The sequence below is a fragment of the Saccopteryx leptura genome, chromosome X, assembly GCF_036850995.1.
Source record: "Saccopteryx leptura isolate mSacLep1 chromosome X, mSacLep1_pri_phased_curated, whole genome shotgun sequence".
In the NCBI taxonomy this organism is placed as follows: Eukaryota; Metazoa; Chordata; class Mammalia; order Chiroptera; family Emballonuridae; genus Saccopteryx; species Saccopteryx leptura.
Genome location: NC_089516.1, coordinates 25,606,300 through 25,629,012, shown reverse-complemented (window position 1 = coordinate 25,629,012; position 22,713 = coordinate 25,606,300). Strand labels below are relative to the sequence as shown.

At 41.5% G+C, this 22,713-nt stretch overlaps 1 protein-coding gene across 6 annotated transcripts in view; it reads left to right on the top strand.

Annotated features, from left to right (window-relative positions):
• Positions 1 to 22,713, top strand: part of DMD (dystrophin) — a 1,890,745-nt gene that overhangs the window by 4,271 nt on the left and 1,863,761 nt on the right. For all 6 annotated transcript variants that reach the window (XM_066356826.1, XM_066356825.1, XM_066356822.1 and 3 more), the window contains exons 2-3: positions 7,007 to 7,179; positions 15,956 to 16,074. In XM_066356826.1, coding sequence (XP_066212923.1) covers positions 7,019 to 7,179; positions 15,956 to 16,074 — 280 coding nt within the window. In that variant the 5' untranslated portion in view covers positions 7,007 to 7,018. The remainder of the gene's footprint in view (positions 1 to 7,006; positions 7,180 to 15,955; positions 16,075 to 22,713) is intronic.

The following is a 22,713-nucleotide window of genomic DNA, read 5'->3' as shown; positions in this document are numbered from 1 at the left end:
AGTGTCTCCTGTGCTAGGCAGTTCTTGCTCTAATCTGCAGGCTTCTCACCTCTATGACCCCTTCCTTGGAGAAGCCTGTCTCTACCCCCTCTTCACATTTACCCCTCTGCTGCAGCTCCCTTTAGTCACAAGATGGATTCTGGGAAGCAGACTTTGAGTTAATCTGGCAAGATTTTAATTAAGGCATGGCTTCGGGGCTAACACCTGCAGAAAGGAGAGGGTGATTGGAGTGTGAAACAGCCTGGATGGACGCATACTCAACAGCAGCAGGGAACTTGGAGCTAGAATGAATATTTATTTATTTTTAATAATTTTATTTTATTTTTGGCCTGACCTGTGGTGGCGCAGTGGATAAAGCGTTGACCTGGAAATGCTAAGGTCGCCGGTTTGAAACCCTGGGCTTGCCTGGTCAAGGCACATATGGGAGTTGATGCTTCCAGCTCCTCCCCCTTCTCTCTCTCTGTCTCTCCCTCTCCTCTCTAAAAAAAATGAATTAAAGAAAAAATAAATAAAATAAAAATAATTTTAAAAAATTTTATTTTTTTAATGGGGCAACATCAATAAATCAGGATACATATATTCAAAGATAACATGTTCAGGTTATCTTGTCGTTCAATTATGTTGCATACCCATCACCCAAAGTCAGATTGGGTGATGGGTATCTTCTATCTAGTTTTCTTTGTGCCCCTCCCCTTCCCCCTTTCACTCTCCCCCCTTCCCCCATAACCACCACACTCTTATCAATGTCTCTTAGTCTCACTTTTATGTCCCACCTACGTATGGAATAATGCAGTTCCTGTTTTTTTCTGATTTACTTATTTCACTTCGTATCATGTTATCAAGATCCCACCATTTTGCTGTAAATGATCCGATGTCATCATTTCTTATGGCTGAGTAGTATTCCATAGTGTATATGTGCCACATCTTCTTTATCCAGTTATCTATTGACGGGCTTTTTGGTTGTTTCCATGTCCTGGCCACTGTGAACAATGCTGCAATAAACATGGGGCTGCATGTGTCTTTACGTATCAATGTTTCTGAGTTTTTGGGGTATATACCCAGTAGAGGGATTGCTGGGTCATAAGGTAGTTCTATTTTCAGTTTTTTGAGGAACCACCATACTTCTTCCATAATGGTTGTACTACTTTACATTCCCACCAACAGTGTATGAGGGTTCCTTTTTCTCCACAGCCTCTCCAACATTTGCTATTACCTGTCTTGTTAATAATAGCTAATCTAACAGGTGTGAGGTGGTATCTCATTGCAGTTTTCATTTGCATTTCTCTAATAACTAAAGAAGATGAGCACCTTTTCATATATCTGTTGGCCATTTGTATTTCTTTCTGGGAGAAGTGTCTGTTCATGTCCTCTTCCCATTTTTTTATTGGATTGTTTGTTTGTTTGTTGTTGAGTTTTATGAGTTCTTTGTATATTTTGGATATTAGGCCCTTATCTGAGCTGTTGTTTGAAAATATCATTTCCCATTTAGTTGGCTGTCTGTTTATTTTGTTATCAGTTTCTCTTGCTGAGCAAAAACTTCTTAGTCTGACGTAGTCCCATTCATTAATTTTTGTCTTCACTTCTCTTGCCTTTGGAGTCAAATTCATAAAATGCTCTTTAAAACTCAGGTCCATGAGTTTAGTATCTATGTCTTCTTCTATGTACTTTATTGTTTCAGGTCTTATGTTTAGATCTTTGATCCATTTTGAGTTAATTTTAGTACAGGGGGACAAACTGTAGTCCAGTTTCATTCTTTTGCATGTGGCTTTCCAGTTTTCCCAGCACCATTTATTGAAGAGGCTTTCTTTTCTCCATTGTGTGTTGTTGGCCCCTTTATCAAAAATTATAGAATGAATCTTTAGAGTTGTCTTCAATGGAATTAAAATGGCTGTCTTTAGACCATTTCCTTTCTTTTTTTTTCTTTTTTTTTAGCAAGAGAGAAAGAGAGAGAGAGAAGAGAGAGAGACAGGAAGGGAGAGAGATGAGAAGCATCAACTGATAGTTGCAGCACCTTCATTGTTCATTGATTGCTTTCTCATATGTGCCTTGATGTGGAGGGGGGGAGCTCCAGCTGAGCCAGTGACCCCTTGCTCAAGCCAGTGACCTTGGGCTTCAAGCCAGCGACCTTTGGGCCCAAGCCAGCGACCATGGGGTTATGTCTACGATGACCTGCTCTAGCCGGATGAGCCTGCACACAAGCCGGTGACCTTGGGATTTCGAACCTGGGTCCTCAGCATCCCAGGCTGACATTCTATCCACTGCACCACGTCTTAGTCAGGCTAGACCACTTCCTTTCATCAGTCACTAGATGTGGGTTTCCCTAGGAAGGGCATGACCACAGTTGAAGTGACTGGGCAATCCAGATCTTACCTGAGTGGACCGACAGCTGACAACTGGAGCAACAAGCCTTCAAGCCTTTCTTTGAAGGGGAATCTTGGTGGTGCCTCTCCATGCCCATTGCCCTTTATTTGCTTAGTTAACTCCTAGTTACTTTTTGAAATCATTGCTCAAAGACATTTCTATTTCATCCTTTGAAAAACAGATGTATAACTGTATGCACACATACATATGTTTAAATGGATTCTTCCTCTTTTATGAATAGTAACCCTGAGTGGGCAATATTTTGCTGAGAGACCCACCTTAGGACCAGCTCAGTGTCTGACTGAAGGTTGCCCCTTAATCAAGATTTCTTGGAAACTGTCTCTTTTTTTTTCCCTTAAGTGAGAAGTGCGGAGGCAGAGAGACTCCCACATGCAGCAGACTGGGATCCACCTGGCAAGCCCACTAGGGGGCAATGCTCTGCCCATCTGGGGCCATTGCTTCATTGGAACCCAAGCCATTCTAGTGCCTGAGGCAGGGCCATAGTGCCATCCTCAGTTCCCATGCCAACTTGCTTCAGCTTTGGCTGCGGGAGATAGAGAGAAGGGAGAGAGGGAAGGGTGGAGAAGTAGATGGGCGCTTCTCCTGTGTGCCCTGACTGGGAATTGAACCTGGAACTTCCACATGCCGGGCCGATGCTCTACCACTGAGCAAACCAGCTAGGGCCAGCAACTGTCTTTTATGTAGAAAAAGAAGAACTGATTATTTGCTATTGCCCTTTATTATTATTATTTTTTTCTCAGCCATATCTGTACCCAAACAGAAGCGATACTAATGAGGCTGAGGCTGATAGCTGAGTAAGTGACATACGATCGTAATGGAGTTTTGCATTGAATACTGAGTTGTCTTCTGAAATTAGGTGCATGCAGGGCATTCTGGCCAAGCGTTTCTCAAATGAATCCCATTCACCACTGGAGGGTTGGTTGGTTGATCATTGCGGATCCATCATCACCATGGAGCCAGTATCTGCTGATTCGAATGCAGGTTCTGCACAGGCACAAAGTACACATCTAGCAATCACTGTCCATGGAGGTTGTGTACTTTATAACTTTAGAAAACGATGAGAAAAATTATATCTCTTTCATAACTATTTGACCTATTTTTCTTTTTTTCACCAAGTAACTGACAAAATGAGCAGGTCAGGAAGGAATTAAGAAAACTGGATAATCCTCCTCTAATACATTTAGCTATCAAGGGATGGCGATAAATATATGCAAACATTTCATATCATTACCACATTTACAAAATATCATCCTAAATCCTTTGCAAGTATTTGAAAGTTAGATTTAATAGTCCATCCTAAAATTTGCATTGAATCTTTCATTAAAAGATGACTAACATTGGAGATGTTAAAATATGAATTTTCCCCAAGGGCATTTGTCAACTTCTGCATAGCGGAAGAAGCAAACTAAAATGTCATATTTAGAATACACAATAAATATTCATCATCTGATCACATGGTGATGGTAGATAGACCTTACTCTAACCAAAAGGAAAGCCCTTGGTGGTAAAGTCTAATCACATTTAGTTATATACTTCCTTCAAGTATATAATAAGGAGCATGACATAGAAAGAAGTAGCCTGGTAATTATTCCTGTAATAGAACATAGAGACGGTCTGTTTTATTATGAGGTGTCATTGCATTCTTGGAACCTAGAAAAAAAATGTTTAGAATGGATTTCGGCATCAGATTAGTAAGAAGAATGAAATTTCGAAATACAACCACCTTCTCAGTGGCATTTGCATCGTACAAAGCCTACAAGAACACGTTCAGAAAACAATAAAAAAATACAATCAAGAGTCTGGCCGTTTTTCTTCTTTCATCAAGGCTGGGTTTCCACTTCTCTTCTGGCTATGGGATTGGGGATTGGGGGGAGGGGAAAAGGAGGAGGGGAGCGGGAGCCCCGCTGCTGCTAACAGGGTTGCCACAGCCCTTAAAGCCCCGGTTATTTCCACGGGGACTCTGTTGGCTCCTCCCATCTGCCGCTGTGCGTCAGGTCCGGCACGCCCCGCCCTGCCCCGCCCCCGCCCCGCCCTTACCCCACCAGAGAAACCAGGTCTCGCCTTATTTTCCTTTGTTGTCACCCAGCCTGCTCAGCCGCCATTTTCTTTTTTTTCTTTTTATTTATTTATTCATTTTTAGAGGAGAGAGAGAGAGAGAGAGAGAGAGAGAGAGAGAGAGAGAGAGAGAAGGGGGAGGAGCAGGAAGCTTCAACTCCCATATGTGCCTTGACCAGGCAAGCCCAGGGTTTTGAACCGGCAACTTCAGCATTTCCAGGTCGAGCGAGGCTTTATCCACTGTGCCACCACAGGTCACGCTCAGCCGCCATTTTCTACCCCCCCCAACTTGCTGGAGTTCCAGCTGGCCCTCTACTTCCACTTTGGCGACACCAGGTGGCTAAACCACACGTGGCGGGGCTTGCGTTGGCTCATGGTGGCCCTGCTGTGCTGTGCGAAGGTAGCACTCACCTACTTGGCCATCTCCATCACATACAGTCCTCGGACTGGGCTTCCGAGGCCGCGGGTGTCGGGGTCTTTGCCTCCAGCGTGCTTGCCGTTGACTTCTTGATTTCCATCGACTTGGCCAAAGCCCTCCAACAACAGGACTCCACAGGCGAGACCATAGCTGACTTGGCGGAAGGAAAGGATTAGGACTGGTGGTTTCCAGCCACACGGGACCTCACCGCTGCACTTGGCGGACAGGTGACCTCGTGTGGAGCGAAGGAGGCCGTGGCTTGTCCAGGAGCCGCAGCTGCTGTTACTGAAGGACAGGCCTCCGCACAGCCCCAGGGCGAAGTTTCTGAGCCCAGCACACAACCAGCACACCTTGGCTTGCACCGCCCCACTCATCTGCACGTGAGGGCATCCTGAATGTTCTGCACCATCTCTCATGGCTGTGCAACAGACCTCAGTCCTTTAATTTCTGCCAAAATAAAGACCAGGGACCAGAGCAGATAGAGCCTGCAGAGGTGGGGGAAGCGGGAACCAGTAAGACAGAAACCACTGCAGGGCCACTGGGCCGGACCCCAGTGGTGTTTTGTCTGCATTTATTGCTTCTTTTCGGGCGAGGCACTTGGTTGAGAATGATCTTTTCAGGGTTCTTTTATTCAGGGGACACCAGTTCCCTCTTCATTCTAGAGGCAGGGAGAACACTGACCTTTGTGCTACCAGGTTGGAGAGAGGCTCTCTGTGCCACGACTTGGCACCTCACACCCTTAGAGACCGTGTCTTTTGGTGTCATGGCTATTCTGGGTCTGAGACCATTTCATAGAAAAGCTCAGACACTTGCTTACCCCATTGAAATGATTAAGGGTATCAAATGTTTAAGTAACAGTGACAGCGTCCAAGGTACCTAGACAGGCCCAGCCAGACCTTCTTTCCCTGTGGGCCCCCCCAGCAGGTGAGAGGTTTCAGCTCAGGACAGTGTGCCTCTAGACACCAGAGCAAGTCTCCTGACCACCTCGGGAGAGGTGAGCCATGCCTTCTGTATTCACCTAAAGAACCTATGCTGTGTATGTATCTTCAGTGGGATTTTGTAACTTTTTTTTTTTTTAAATACAAAAGCAGCTTCTTAAATGGCATTTCCTGTGGCCAGAGGGGCCTGGTAAATGATCCAGAATTCTGGAGCCTTGCTTTGGGCATTTCTTAACCTTTCTACTCTCCTATGTGACTCTCAGGTTGAAAAAAGGTATAGTGGATTAAACCAGAATGACTAACACAAACAAATCACCACAAAACAAAAACCAAGGGGACACATTGACAGCTTTTAGGGATAAATATTTCTTTTGTTGATGTTTTTGTTCTTTAAATATGCAAAGTCATTTCTATCCTTTTCCACTTTGGCCAGTAAACATAATTTGTATTATTTTAAGTGATAGTGCAAACCTCAGGGTTTTATCTTCTTATAGTTTGTCCCTGATTTTTTACAACAACCTTGTATGTATAGGTAAAGAAACCTAAAATTGTTATGTTGCCCAGTTAACACAATTCATTAATAGCAAAGACAAAATTTGAACCTAGGCTTTAAAAAAAGTAAGCCCATTCTTTTTGCTACTGTGCTAGTCTTCTTATCCTAAAACCACTAATATATCTTAAGTCCTGGTTAACAAATCTAATGTTTTATATACTCTCTTCTCTAGCATATCTTTTAAATCAGGCGTCCCCAAACTGCATGTGGCCCCCTAAGACCATTTATCCGGCCCCCCACCGCACTTCCGGAAGGGGCACTTCTTTCATTGGTGGTCAGTGAGAGGAGCACTGTATGTGGCGACCCTCCAACGGTCTGAGGGACAGTGAACTGGCCCCTTGTGTAAAAAGTTTGGGGACCCCTGCTTTAAATGGTAGATGATGATCAATTCTAAAAATGCAAACTTAATAATTTAACATGGCAGAATCCAGAAGTGATATTAACCATATTAAATCATTGGTATATCACAGATGCCAACCAATCAGAAGAGACTCCTAATTATAATGGCCTCAATCCTGGTAGAATCTATTATTTCTTTTTACTAATTGATCCTAAAATTCCCATTATTTCTTAATGAATATAAAGACATTCAAACATATGTTTATGTGGTTCTTGTTTAGGGAATGCATTTTCTTATGAAAATTTCTTTCCAACACACAGGTCAAAAATGTAATGAAAAATATCATGGCTGGATTGCAACAAACCAACAGTGAAAAGATTCTCCTGAGCTGGGTCCGACAATCAACTCGTAATTATCCACAGGTTAATGTCATTAACTTCACTACCAGCTGGTCTGATGGTCTGGCTTTGAATGCTCTCATCCACAGTCACAGGTAAGGAGACTGCTGAGACATTGAATCATTTTTATAAGTATTGGTTAAGAGATGGATATTTTTTCTCCATTGTGGTTCCAGATCATTTCCCACTATGCAATGTGTTAAGTGTGTTGACCATATTGATCTAACCATGCATTGGAATGCACTAAATAAAAAGATCCTGTTTTGAAAGAAGGGGTGGGAGCAGGAAGCATCAATTTAGAATAGTTCTTGTTGTATGTGCCTTGATCGGGCAAGCCTAGGGTTTCAAACTGGTGACCTCAGCATACCAGGTCGATGTTCTTTCTACTGCACCACAGCAACACAGGCTGTCCTGTTTTTTATGTTATTTATCGTTTAGTTATTGAAATATTACAATGACTGGGGCACAGATGTGGTTATGGTAGAGGAGAGGGTCAATATTTGACATTGGTTTTCTGCCAGAAAATCAAGGTTATTATTTTTTTTTTTGTATTTTTTCTGAAGTTGGAAACGGGGAGTCAGTCAGACTCCCGCATGCGCCCGACCGGGATCCACCCGGCATGCCCACCAGGGGGCGATGCTCTGCCCATCTAGGGCGTTGCTCTGTTGCAACCAGGGCCATTCTAGCACCTGAGGCAGAGGCCACGGAGCCATCCTCAGCGCCCGGGCCAACTTTGCTCCAATGGAGACTTGGCTGTGGGAGGGGAAGAGAGAGACAGAGAGGAAGGAGAGGGGGAGGGTCAAGAAGCAGATGGGCGCTTTTCCTGTGTGCCCTGGCTGGGAATTGAACCTGGGACTCCTGCACGCCAGGCCGATGCTCTATCACTGAGCCAACCAGCCAGGGCCTCAAGGTTATTTTTTAACTCTGCTAAGAATTCACTTGGTCTTTCTATACAAATATGTTAGTATGAGTTTAAATTACAGAGCTAAAAATGGTTTCATATCTCATGTGAGTGGCTGTAGTAAAATTAATTACCGTCATCAGATTAATAATTAGAAAAAGTTACATATCACCTGTTTCATACACACTTAGCAGATACCGTAAGGATTTGTGTGTATATATATATAGTAAGTAATTTTTTAAACATTTAATTTATTTATTTATAGGCGAGAGGAGGGGAGATAATGAGGCAAACTCCTGCATGCACTGTAACTGGGATCCAACCGGCAACCACATCTGGGGTGGTGCTCGAGTACCCAGCTATTTTTAATACCTTAGGCTGATGGCTCCAACAGTGCTATTCTCAGCGCCTGGGGCCACATTTGAACCAGTCGAGCTGCTGGGGGGCTGGAGGGAAAGAAGGGGGAAAAGGATGGGGGGAGAAGCAGATGGTTGCTTCTCCTGTGTGCCCTGACTGGGATTCAAACCCAGAATGTCTATATGCTGGCCGACACTCTATCCACTGAGCCACTGGCCAGGGCCAAAATTTTATTTATTGATTTGAGAGAGAGAGAGAAGAGAGCCAGGAATATTGATCTTTTTCTGTATGTGCCTTGACCGGGGATAGAACTCACAACCTCTGTGCTTTGGGATGATGCTCTAACCAGCTGAACCATCCCTTTAGAGCACTGTAATTTTTTTATATTTCAAGGTTAAAAGAGGCTCTGAGTATCTTAGCAACTAGGGCAAAGAGCAGACCACAATTGATTCTATGACTTAGTACTCAGAATATTAAAAGAAACAATTGCTCCCGAACAGCAAAGCAATTGCTATAAAACAACAGGTAAGAGTTCTATGGGTCTTCATAAAAAAAATGACAGGAGACTTGACTAGGGGTAGTGAGCACACAATACAATATAGAGATGATATATAAAAAATAATTCAGTGTAATTGAGTGAACCAAATGTCCTAAACTCTATTCCATGCAATATATTATTTTTTAAGATAACAAAATACTTGTTTGCATTTTCTTGTATAATGAAGCTCAGTAAATGAACTAATAACAATTCAAGAAAAAGCAAAACATGGTAAACATATATAATGCATTTATATATTATATGTAATATATAAATATTATATATATTGTCTAATAACACATTTGCTCTTAAGGAATATCTAACTTAACTTTCCTATTATCCACCTCTTTTCCCCGGCCCAGTCCACAGGGTCCAATACATTGCCTTGTTGGCCCTGGCCAGTTGGCTCAGTGGTAGAGCGTAGGCCTGGCATGCAGGAGTCCCGGGTTCAATTTCCGGCCAGGGCACACAGGAGAAGCGCCCATCTGCTTCTCCACCCCTCCCCCTCTCCTTCCTCTCTGTCTCTCTTCCCCTCCTGCAGCCGAGGCTCCATTGGAGCCAAGATTGCCCAGGGGCTGGGGATGGCTCCTTGGCCTCTGCCCCAGGTGCTGGAGTGGCTCTGGTTGCAACAGAGCGTTGCCCAGGAGGAGCATCGCCCCCTGGTGGGCCGAGCATTGCCCCCTGGTGGGCGTGCCGGGTGGATCCCAGTTGGGCGTATGCGGGAGTCTGTCTCTCCCCGTTTCTGGCTTCAGGAAAATACAGAAAAAACAAAAAACAAAACAAAACAAAACATTGCCTTGTTAACTGTGCTTCAAATGCTACTGAACTGTCCCTTCCCTGATTTTCAGTGCAGCTTATCTTTCTTTTCTTGATGAGTCTACCATTTTTCTATACCAACTTGTTTTTAGAAAAGTCCAGCATATACATTTTCTTCATGACAAAGCTCAATACAAGAGCAAAGTCTCTCTAAATAAGCATCTTTGCCGGGGGGCCTTGCTCCAGCTGGGTTTAATTAACCCCATCCAGGTTGAGTTTCCAGGTGAATGACTCAGCAACCTGATTTTCCAAAGGAGGCAAGCTCCCACACAATGGGCATGTTAAGCACTGATAACACCTTGTTTTTCATAAGTATAAATATTCCAGGGCTTCAGTGCTGCCGGATGAGGAGGGAAAGAGACGTCCGTTGTGCATTATAAGTCAGCACTCATTTATGCAGCCACATGCTCCCAATAAGGGCCTGAACATATTGATCTGGTACACATTTGCGGATGAACAGAAACAGTGAGGATCAGGTTATGCAGTCCTTGTTTGGCTCTTTAACATTTTCTTTTCAAGTGGAAGACTCCACTCCTGCGAGCATGTTCGCACACTACATTTGTTCATCTTCTGTTTCATAATTTCTGAATATGTTTGTAAGTAATAGAGTAAACATATCCAGATTGCCCTGCTGTGTCTGTCCCTGACCCACTCTTTCTCTGGCAAACTATCTTCATTTATATATTCTTTTCTGTCATGCCAAATGAATCATCCATAACTACCTTTTTATGCAAAATACAGTTACTTTTCAAGGGGTTTCTCACAGTTGATAATGCTTTTTCATGAATCATCTCCCTCTTTTTGTCTTTGACAGATGTTCAGATTGTTTAAGAAAAAATTGTTGAGCTTTCTGTTCCAAGGTGATTGCTGTTGGTATACTTAGGAATGTCGTAGGGTGTCCTGATTTCAATAATTGAGTGACTAAGCTATATAGAAGAAAGGCATGCACTTAATATAGAACATCAAGGATTGACAAAGAGCCTTGCCAAAAGTTAGGATGTTTGTGGCTTTGTTATTTTATTATCATTCTTGCATCAACAGTGTTTCTAACATTTATATTTATTCTGTAAGTATAGGTGTTCCTGGGTTGAGTCTATAAATTGAAAATGCATTGCTGTTATTTTATGAATATAATTAACCATAAAGTAACAGAAGTTAATTTTTTAAGGGATTATTATTGTGTGGGCATGCTTCTAAGTGAAATATCCCATCTGTATCTCATGACGTAGACGAAATGAGTAGCCCCATTTTACAAATTGGAAAACTAAGACTCAGAGAAGTTATGTGATTTACTTAAGATGATTTGGCTAACCTGGTGGAGCTTGGATTTGAATTTATAGAGGACTCTGCTTATCTACTAGTGGATGTTGTCTCATTTAGTATGTTGCTTTCCTCAACAGACTGGTGATCTTTGGTTACATGTCCTTATTTATAAGTTATACCCTAGGTTAGCATGGGGAAGCAACGTGGCTTTCCTCTAATTGGTTAGTTTTACAATTCTTCATGCATTCAAAAATCATAGCTATGTAAAATGTTAATTAATGATGAATTTTATCATTTTTTAAGATTTTATTTATTGATTTTACAAAGAGAGGGAAAGAGAGCTGGGGTGGAGTAAGAAGTATCAACTTATAGTTGCTTCACTTTAGTTGTTCATTGATTGCTTGTTGTATGTGCCTTGACCAGGCAAGCCCAGGGTTTCGAATGTGCAACCTCAGCATTCCAGCTCAATGGTTATGTCAACTGCACCAGCCCAGCTCAGGCTATTAATGATGAATTTTAATTATTTAAAACAATTAGAGTAATTTTAATTCTAGAAGAGATCATTCCATACAATTTCTTCTTTTAAAAATGAAAACACTGAAGTTCAAATAGCTTACGTGACTTAGATAACCCCTCACCCAGGTGATGAGTGGCCAAGGAAAAGGGGGACAGAATATAGAAGCAATTTGATTCTTGCCCGTCATACTCATTTAATCTTGGTCACCTATGTACTTTTTCATTCCCATTACCGAGAAATGAAGAAATGAAGATGGGGTAGAGGTTGCATAGTGAAGTTCAAGTTTCCTCGCATAGTCAAGAATCTAATTTCTATTTTTTAGTCTTCTCACTACTAGAGGCAGCTCCGAATTGATACAGAATTTAGGTTCTAAAAGATTGTTAGCCGTTTTGCATACCTTGGAGTATTTAGGGGAGAGTAGATTTCCTAAGAAGTGCACAAAATTCTGGTGAGTTAATCAGGCTAGGGGCAATTAACAAAAAGGAAATGAAAGTCAAATGAGAACTAAAATTGGACCTTTATTTTTAATTATGGTTTTAGAAAATAAGAGGGAAGACCATCCTGTAACTTCTTCCCTTGCAGAGCAAGGTTTTTACATTAGGAGTGTATGGACAGACCCAAATATCCTAAAATTCTATGGAAATTTGATTTAAAGATTTGGGCAGGTATTTGTCTGGGTTGACATTTCATAGTACGCCGCAGATTCTCAACTAAAGGACCTCTTAACTAAAGATTTCCAGTTTTGTTGGGATATTGTAATTCCTTAACAGCCGAGGCCTTTGCAAACCCATCCCAATCCCTCCTCCTAACTCTGTCTCCCACCAGTTCATACTAGAAATGTCCCAGTGAAGCTAGGCCTGTGAGGCCTTGACTGGCTGAGCACACTGCGTTTTTCTTCCCTAAGAACTTTAATTCTTTAAAAAAAAAAAAGATTTTTTTTCCTTCTTTTCCAAATAAGAGGAGGGAAGATAGAGAGACAGGCTCCCGCATGTGCCCTGACCAGGATCCACCCAGCAACCACTATCGAGGCCGGATGCTCTGCCCATCTGGGGCCATGCTTGCAACTGAGCTATTTTTAGCACCTGAGATGGGAGCTCCATGGAGCCATCCTCAGCGTCTGTGGCCGATGCACTTGAACCAGTTGAGCCATGGCTGAGGGAGGGGAAAAGAGAGAGAGAGAGGGAAGGGGAGGGTAGAGAAGCAGATGGCCACTTCTCCAGTGTGCCCTGACCAGGAATGAAACCCAGGACATCCACATGCTGGGCAGACACTCTACCACTGAGCCAACTGGCCAGGCCAGAACTTGTGTTCTTTATATCCACATAACTTAGAATTCATTTTCAAATACTTTTCTTAAATATAGAGCAACACCACCATTTAAGACTTTCTTAAGCTTTAAAACACTTTCTTGACCTCTACCGATATTAAAAAGCCTTATATCTTATCTGTAGTTTTCACATTTAGAATTTATTTAACTTATTGTGATGTATGCATTATTTTCTTATTAGGTATAAAATTCTTAAAGGATAAGAACTGCCTCTTGCACTTGGTGTTTTCTCTGTTGTGAAGTAAAATGATACTGACAAAGTGTGTTCTCATCCGCATATTCTGGTATAGTCAATAAATATTTATCGAACCCCTACTATGTGTCAGATTGGGTTTATAGAAGTCCAAAAAAACTGGCCCTGGCCAGTTGGCTCAGTGATAGAGCGTCGGCCTGGCATGCAAGGGGTCCCGGGTTCGATTCCTGGCCAGGGCACACAGGAGAAGCGTCCATCTGCTTCTCCACCCCTCCCCCTCTCCTTCCTCTCTGTCTCTCTCTTCCCCTCCTGCAGCGAGGCTCCATTGGAGCAGAGATGGCCCAGGCACTGGGGATGGCTCCTTGGCCTCTGCCCCAGGCGCTAGAGTGGCTCTGGTCGCAACAGAGCGACGCCCCGGAGGGGCAGAGCATCGCCCCCTGGTGGGCAGAGCGTCGCCCCCCTGGTGGGCGTGCCGGGTGGATCCCTGTCGGTTGGGCGCATGCAGGAGTCTGTCTGACTGTCTCTCCCCGTTTCCAGCTTCGGAAAAATACAAAAAAAAAAAAAAAAAACTGGAAAAAATTTTGTTGTTTACATTCAACTGGGGTAGACAGATAAAGATAATTAATTAAAATATGTAAAATGTAAAACAGTAAGTGCTAATGAGGAAAATACAGAGCAGTTAAGTGGGAAAGAAAATGAGTATATTTAAGTTTGACTTGGGAGCCAGCAATTTTAGATGGCAGGAGGGCAGGCAACAAGTCACCAATAATGTGACTTTGGAGTAAAGATCCAAAATATAATATGTGGAGGAGTGAGCTATGTTGATATCTGTGGAAAAGGGAACTCCAGGCAGAGGGAACAGCAAATGCTGAAAACTTTGAGGAATATGAGAAGAGAGGCAAGAAATAAAAGCAAGGTGTTCGTGGGGAGCCAGACTATGTAGGGTAGGGGTCGGGAACCTTTTTGGCTGAGAGAGCCATGAACGCCACATATTTTAAAATGTAATTCCGTGAGAGCCATAAAACGACCCGTGTACATTACTAATTATCCAATAAAAATTTGGTGTTGTCCCGGAGGACAGCTGTGATTGGCTCCAGCCACCCGCAACTGTGAACATGAGCGGTAGGAAATGAATGGATTGTAATACATGAGAATGTTTTATATTTTTAACGTTATTATTTTTTTATTAAAGATTTGTCTGCGAGCCAGATGCAGCCATCAAAAGAGCCACATCTGGCTCGTGAGCCATAGGTTCCCGACCCCTGATCTAGGGCCTTGTTAAATGAGTGAATTTTGCTCCCCAGTAGCAGGGATTTGAGAAGAATGTTACTATGTACCATTTTACCATATCACTCTGGCAGCTGTGCTAAGAGAGTAGCTTAACAAGGATCGGGGTGGGAGTTGGGAAGCAGTTAGAAGGCTATTGCAGTAGTCCTTGCAAAGTAAAATGGTGGTTTTGGATTAAGTGATGGCGCAGGATAATGAGTGGTCAAATTCTAGATGATATTTCCAGCTAAGTGTTGTATGAGAGTGAAAGAGTCATCAGAGTTCACGCCAAGGTTTCTGGTCCGAGCAAACTGCAAGTCTGAACTTGTTGGTTGTTAAGGAAGGAGAACCTCAAGAGAAGTGGGTGGGTTTGGGGAGAGTGATGAGGATGGATATCAGAAGCTCAGTTTTGAACACTTGGGTCTTTTTAGAGAGAGCTGTGAGGACAGACGGACAGACAGACAGGGAGGGAAAGAGTTGAAAGCGTCAAGTGGTGGTTGTGGCACTTTCCTTGTTCATTGGTTGCTTTCTCATATGAGCCTTGACATGGGGAGGGAGGGCTCCAGCCAAGCCAGTGACCCCTTGCTCAAGCCAACGACCTTGGCCTCAAACCAGTGACCTTGGGCTTCAAGCCACCAACCTTTGTGCTCAAGCCAGTGACCATGGGGTCTTGTCTGTGATCCCACACTCAAGCCGGTGACCCGGTGCTCTGGCGACCTTGGAGTTTTGAGCGTGAGTCCTCAGGCATCACAAGTCAGTGCCCTATTGAGTGTGCCACAGCCTAGTCAGTCCGGGCACTTGGGTCTTGTGCTAACTCTAAGCAGAGATAATGTATAAGCAGATGACTCCGGAGTCTGGAATTCAGGAAAGAGGTCTGGACTAGGTTTATATAATTGTAACTTACCAGCAAAGGGCTGTTATTCAAATCCATGAGATTTCATGGATGTGAGGGCGATCTGGCTGCGACATCTGTCACCCCACTGATCGCCAGGGTTGATTTGGCTGATCTGGCTGGCTAGGCGGATGTCCCCTTCCTCCCTCACCGCTCCATGTGCGTCCCTCCCGAAGCTGCGCGCTCGGTGGAAGAGGACGACCTTCCCCGCTAGAGGAGAGGACTGTTCTTAGGTCAACGGTGTACGAGTAGCTGCGCTCCCCTGCTAGAACCTCCAAACAAGTCTCAAGCTCCATGAGATTTCATTTGATTAACACATCTTTGTTCCTTGTATAAGGTAGAATAAACTCTGCTTTGTTTCCCTCAGGATTTGTAACCCTTTGAGTAGTGAGTTTTTTTCAGTCTCGGTAGACCCCGAGGAGTGAGGTTTTTTTTTTCAAAAAGTGAAAATAGTTCCAGTTACAGTTTTATTAACTTAAAATCATGTTTGTTTGATAACCAATTTATAGAAACAAGAAGAACATACATACGTCTTTTTTAAATGTTGCCTTACACATTTTTAAAATAAAAATTTTTGTTATGATCGTACTCTGGATGGTCAGGAGGCACGAGGACGTACATGAACGTTTGTACTACTCAAAGGGTTAATTAAATTTATGCCTTGTTTAAATGAAAAACTTTATTGAGGGTTCATGAAGAGTAACACTCTTAAAGGACAATGGGCATGGATTGTCAGTTAAAAACCAGGATTGAAGTGAAATTTGAAAACATTCTAAATTGATATGTATTTGTATGTTTCAGGCCAGACCTGTTTGATTGGAACAGTGTGGTTGGCCAGCAGTCAGCCACACAGAGACTGGAGCATGCATTCAACATCGCCAAGTTTCATTTAGGCATAGAGAAACTTCTGGATCCTGAAGGTAGGTACATCTCTGAACTACCACTGTTTTAGTATAATTTAATGATAATAGCCATAGACTTAGCATTTCCACAAATTAAACACAAAGTAGAAACTATGCATCATGTTTTTTTATAATCCAGATGTATTTAAAATGTTCTGTGTTTTGAAATATACACTGCTCACAAATATTAGGGGATCAGGGAACGTGCAGATACTCCAGTACTTTCAGCCTTTTGTCGAGTGCATTTTCACCAACAAAATAAAAGTTGGTTTTGCATCTCATTTGCATAATCGAACAACTTTCTTTGACTTGTTTGCTTTTCTGATGTTCTTGTTTAATAAAAAAATCATGCCTGACCTGTGGTGGCGCAGTGGGATAAAGCATCGACCTGGAACACTGAGGTCGCCGGTTCGAAATCTTGGGCTTGCCTGGTCAAGGCACATATGGGAGTTGATGCTTCCTGCTCCTCCCCCTTCTCTCTCTCTCTCTCTCTCTCTGTCTCTCTCTCTCTCACTCCCCTCTCTCTCTAAAAAAAAAAAATCAATAAAAATATATCAAATGCTTCTTTTTTTAATTGCTTCATATTCATTTTGAAATATCCCCTAATTTTTGTGATCAGTATATTATGAATTGACCTGTGTGATTTTAGTTAAAATACCAGTATCTAAAACTAAAGTGTAAAATGTTGAAAAAAAATGCTGTTAGAATGTATATATATTCCTCATGAATGGAGCATACTATATTTAGAATACACTGACTCCAATAATTATAAAAAAGTTCATGTTTTGCTTATTCTACCAAAGGGTTTGATACACTAATCAGCTGTAATTAATTAGCCACTTTTGCCACTTTCATTCATCTATCCTGTAAAAGGCTACATGGTTTACTGCTTAAATCAGGAAATCTCTTCCTCATGTGCTTCTGTTGGAATTTGTCACTTTCTGTTCCTGTAGTTGACAGGCATCATTGTATTTATATTTTTATTTTATTAGACTTTATTTCATTCTTACCTCTGGTGTTACATGGTCATACCCTCCAGACACAAGGATTAGAGGAATAACAGTTCCCTACCGCTGCTTTTCTTCTGGCCTATGGTTACTTTTTGCTTGTTTGTTGTTTGTGGAATACTCTGAAATTGCAGACTCTGTTCTCACTTTCCTGAGGCTTTACCACACTCTGAAACCAGAAGTTGAAGAAGCACTGTCAGCGGGATTGATCTGTGATACAATCCAAACTGATATTTGGGCAGGGTTACGTAATTCACCGGTCTTGGGAATATTGAATCAATTCCATATAAGCAGATTCTGGCTTGGTTGTGAAAAGCTGAGAAAGAACTCCGAGGCTAGCCTATCATCGGTGAATTTATCATCAACCAGAATCAAATCCTCCTGCTGCAGCCCCAGAAATCCGATTGCCTCGTCTTATTGCTAGCAGATCCATATGGAGGCGGAGGGGGGGGGGAGCAGGGGGAGCTAACTTTAAACGAGCTCAAAAGATGGTGTACCAATCAAAATGGAAATACAGTCATTTCAAATGAGATATGTAACTATCCCAAGGACCAGGATACTTGGTAAGCACCTGTAACTGGGAAGGAAAATTACAACAATGCAAATGTGTTTCTGGGGTTGGAATCGGATTAAATTCGTTAGAAATGTTTCTTCTCCTCTATATAATGCAGAGCTGAGCACTGACTCCTGTGACCTCTTTTTTTTTTTTTTTTTGCTTCAGTAGCTGATTAACATCCCTCCTGCCCTGCTTTAGCTCTAAGGGAGAAATTGTATCCTATTTCCTTGTTTTGCAGGACGTGGGGGAGGGTTATCTCACTGTTGACTTCTACTACTGATTTAGATGTGTTTTCATACTCCATTGAGGTAGAGATGTAATAATAACATGTACTCCAACCCCTGAGAAGAAGAGCTGCAGTATGTGGATTTGAAGGGTAAACCTGTTAATAGTTTGTTTTGGTTTTTCATAAAGTCAGTTCCCCTTATCTGGAATATATGCTGTAGTTATTCTTGCGTGTGCCCTATTCTTTAATAAAATAGGAAGAATAAGATTAAAATAGGTATTTTTCTCATTAAGTGATAAAATGACTTTTGATCTCTAAGTCCTTCTATGAATCCATGAAGGAGGGCTAGCGAGATAGGCCTCCACATCAAAATCAGAAAGTAGAGATTGATGAGTGTGTAATCAGAAAAGGGTGGTTACATGAATAATGTATTTTATAGCATAAAATTGCCTGACATACCCAACTCCATATTTTCTCCTAAATGGAAAGTGTATGTTGAAATGCACATTGTATAGACCTACAGGTACACAATTATGACAGCTCCAACTTGACAATTAAAAGTCAGTCAAATAGAATGTGAAACGCAAGCTGATTAATAGAGATCAGGCCACTGATTACGATTTCATTTTGCCAATATACTCTTCGATCTGAAAGTTCGTTCTATTTATAGACTTCCTTCCAATTCAAAGCGCATTCTAGCTCCTAAAATGGTTTATTAAAGTTTATTTATGGCTATGACTGTCGATAAGATGAGGATTCAGAAAAAAACTTATATTTTTAGATATCAGTTTCTGCCAGTGCATTGTGGAAATACCCAAATATGCATTGAAAATATTTTGCTCAGTATTTTTCAAGCAATGATATCAATAGTAATTGAAAGAAAATATATTAACTAAATCATAAGAATTTTTATTTACTGAGATAGAATAGCACCTTTTAGCATCTAAGACTTAGAACATTCTCCTCTGAGTGTCTTAAGACGGAGATTCATGGAGTTATTTCATGTCTTGTATGATAATTACCATTGAGAAGTTCATTTTTTATTTAACCAAATATTGATTCTTTAGCTTATGCATGACAATGTCAGCTATTCTCCAAAGTCATTTTTGCTTCATATCTAATACGCCCCTTAGGAGGTTAATGAAATATATTGCTTTATGTTTCGGGAGATTTTTATTATTAAGGGATTGAAGTTACATATAGCTATAGAAATACCTGCCAAAAATGATTTTAAGATTTTAAACATATGCTTTCTCAGTTGGGTTGGTTTATAAATTAAAAAGTCATTGAAATATAATTTGAGGTTTTCATATCTTGCATATACATATCAACATTGTTATGTTTTGTTTGGCCTTAACTGGTGTTTTGAGACCTGAGGTTTGGTTTTAAGTGGAATTGCCTTTTAAAATGAGTAGCAGTAGCATTAACATAAGCAGTTTCAGAAGCTGTTTCTGGTGTGTTTAAATGTTAACATATGCAAAAATAAGTAGTACTAGGGTAAAATTATTTAATAATGTATGTGTCTTTATGCTCATAGATGGTAAAAGGGTTATCACCTTCAGAATATATCCTATTGTGAACAGAAGGGTCTCTTTCTATGATGATTTCCCTTTCTATGATGATTTCCCTATAAGACATGCATGATATGTCTCTCATCCAAGTACTAACCAGGCCCGACCCTGCTTAGCTTCCGAGATCAGACGAGATCGGGCGTGTTCAAGGTGGTATGGCCATAGACAGGACATGCATGATATGTACATTGTGGCTTTCACAGACATTGTTTGCTTCCCTGAGTGTCAAACAAATGGGTTTCTTTGCCAGTCCACACAACACTTTCTGAATTAAGAGAATGCTTTTTCTTTTCTTTTTTCTTTTTTTTTTTTTTGTATTTTTCCGAAGCTGGAAACGGGGAGGCAGTCAGACAGACTCCCACATGCACCCGACAGGGGTCCACCCGGCATGCTCACCAGGGAGCGATGCTCTGCCCATCTTGGGGTGTCACTCTGCCGCAATCAGAGCCACTCTAGCGCTTGAGGCAGAGGCCACAGAGCCATCCTCACCACTCAGGCAAACTTTGCTCCAGTGGAGCCTTGGCTGCAGGAGGGGAAGAGAGAGACAGAGAGGAAGGAGAGGGGGAGGGGTGGAGAAGCAGATGGGCGCTTCTCCTGTGTGCCCTGGCCGGGAATTGAACCCGGGACTCCTGCACGCCATGCCGACGCTCTACCACTGAACAAACCGGCCAGGGCCAATGCTTTGTCAGACTTTAACTCGTTAATAACAGTGAAGAAGTTCTTATTAAAGGAAGGAAACAATGAGGGATAAAAAATTGTGCTTGTGGCCCTAGTTGGTTGGATCAATGGTAGAGTGTCGACCCAGCATGTGCAAATCCTGGGTTCAATTCCCAGTCAGGGCAGACAGAAGAAGCGACCATCTGTTTCTCCACTCCTCCCCTTCTCTCTCTCTTTCTCTCTTCTCCTCTTTCTCCCCCCTCCTCCTGCAGCCGTGGCTCAAATGGTTCGAGCAAGATGGCCCTGGGCACTGAGGATGGCTCCATGCTCTCCTCTCAGGTGTTAAAGTAGCTTGGTTGCTGAGCAACAGAGCAATGCCCCAGATGGGCAAAGTGTGTAGGGGTTTTGCTGGGTAGATCCTATTCAGAGTGCATGTGGGAGTCTGTCTCGCTGCCTCCCTGCTTCTCACCCTCTCAATTAAAAAAATAAATTGTGCTGGCTGTAGATATCTTTTGAGTAGGTATTATGGTAATATGTCATTTCCATTTGTGATATGCAATATGATGTGGAAATGCCCTCACTTTTTAACCAGGGCTACTTTAGAATGAAAAATTAATGATGAGAGTCAAATTTGATGAATACTTGGGCTCATGAGAAGTGTTTGAAACCAATTAGCTTGGTTTTAATCCACTTCATTTGAACTTCATGAAGATTGTGACACAGGTGTTGTTTGGCTCATCACAGTATCATTTTTCAGTTATTTTTATTTACTTGTTTGTTTATATTTAATTTTTAAAAATTGAAATTATTGGGGTAACATTGGTTTGCTAAACCATACAAGTTCAAGTGTTAAACTCAAGAAAATACCATCTGCCCAAAGCATTGTGTGCCCATCGCCCAGGCAGGGGTCGTCAAACTTTTTATAAAAACCGCCCACTTTTGCAGTGCTGGTCAACCTGGTCCCTACCGTGCAACCAAACAGCGCCGCGATTGGCCCATCATGAAAGCTGAAACGCCCACTAGTGGGCGGTAGGGACCAGGTCCACCAGTACTGCAAAAGTGGGCGGTTTTTATAAAAAGTTCCGCACCCTTTGCCCATCTCCACTTCCCCCACCACCCTGTCCCTCTGGCTGTCGCCACACTGCTGTCTGTGTCTGCGTGTTATGTACATATATTTTCGGTTAGTTGCTTCACCTTTTTATCCAGTCCCTCAACCCCACTCACCTCTGACACTTTTCAGTCTATTACATATATCCATGCCTGTTTCTATTTTATTCAGCTGTTTATTTTGTTCATTAGATTCCATATAGGTATAAGCAAGATCATATGGTATTTGCCTTTCTTTGATTGGCTTATTTCACTTAGCATAATCATCTCCAGGCCCATCCATTTTGTTGCAAAAGGTAAAATTTCCTTTTTTTCCCCCTATGGCTGTATTATTCCACTGTGTAGTGTTCCACTGTGTAAATGTACCACAACTTTTTTTTTATCCACTCATCTACTAATGGGCACTTGGGCCGTTTCCAGTACTTGGCTTTTGTAAATAATGCTACAGTGAACATAGGGGTGCATATATTCTTTTGAATTATTATTTTGTGTTTCTTAGGATATATTCTTAGAAGAATTAGCTCTGCCACTTGGAAAACTTGACTCCTAAAATGGTCTCAGATTATATACTGCTCACAAAAATTAGGAGATAGTTCAAAATGAATATGAAGCTATAAAATATCCCCTAATTTTTATAAGCAGTATATTTGCATGCATGCAATTTATTAGTCTTTAAAAAATGATTCAAGGGCAAATATATAGCATTTGCTATAAAGGAAGACTGTCTTTAAGTCCTCTTATTTGGGTTTAAGATCAATTGTGCGAACAAGTGGTGTGTTTTTTATTCAGTTTTTGTCCCAACCACCTCGTTTTGGTACCCTAAAAACAGGAAACTTTAATAGTTCATATTAAGTGAAATCGAAAGTGTAGAACCATATCAACTTAGAAGGATATTGTTAACTTAAATAAGTAGACCTTTTTATGATCATGCACACTTATTTAATATCATTTAGATTGATGTTTTTTCTAGAACCCACTGTAGAATTACATTTGTTTTCAGAAAATGTGAACAAGATTGGAGTATATTGCTGTTACTCATGTATACAACATTTCAACTAGAAATTATTATTGTAACTATCTCAGACTCTTTAGAACCAGATTTGTATAGTGCAAAAGTGCAAAATGTTCTTTTTTTACACATTATAATAGTGATCTTAATTTAGCAGAATACTCTCCAGGTCCATCCATGTTGTCACAAAGTGTAAGATTTCATTTTTGTTTTTACGACTGAGTATTATCTCATTGTGTAAATGTACCACAAAATTTTTTTTTCTTTTTGCTTCAAATAATACAGTATTTTAATTTACTTTACATATGACATTTCACATTTGTGTCCAATTTTTTTTATTTAGAAATTAAATTTAATAGGGTGACATTGATCAATTAGTACATAGGTTTCAGGTGAACATCTCTATAGCATTTGAACTGTTTATTGTGTTATGTGCCCTTCACCCAAAGACAAATCCTTTTCCATCCCCATATATGTGTCCCAGTAGCACAGCTTTTCTACCCACTCCTCTGCTGATGGGCACT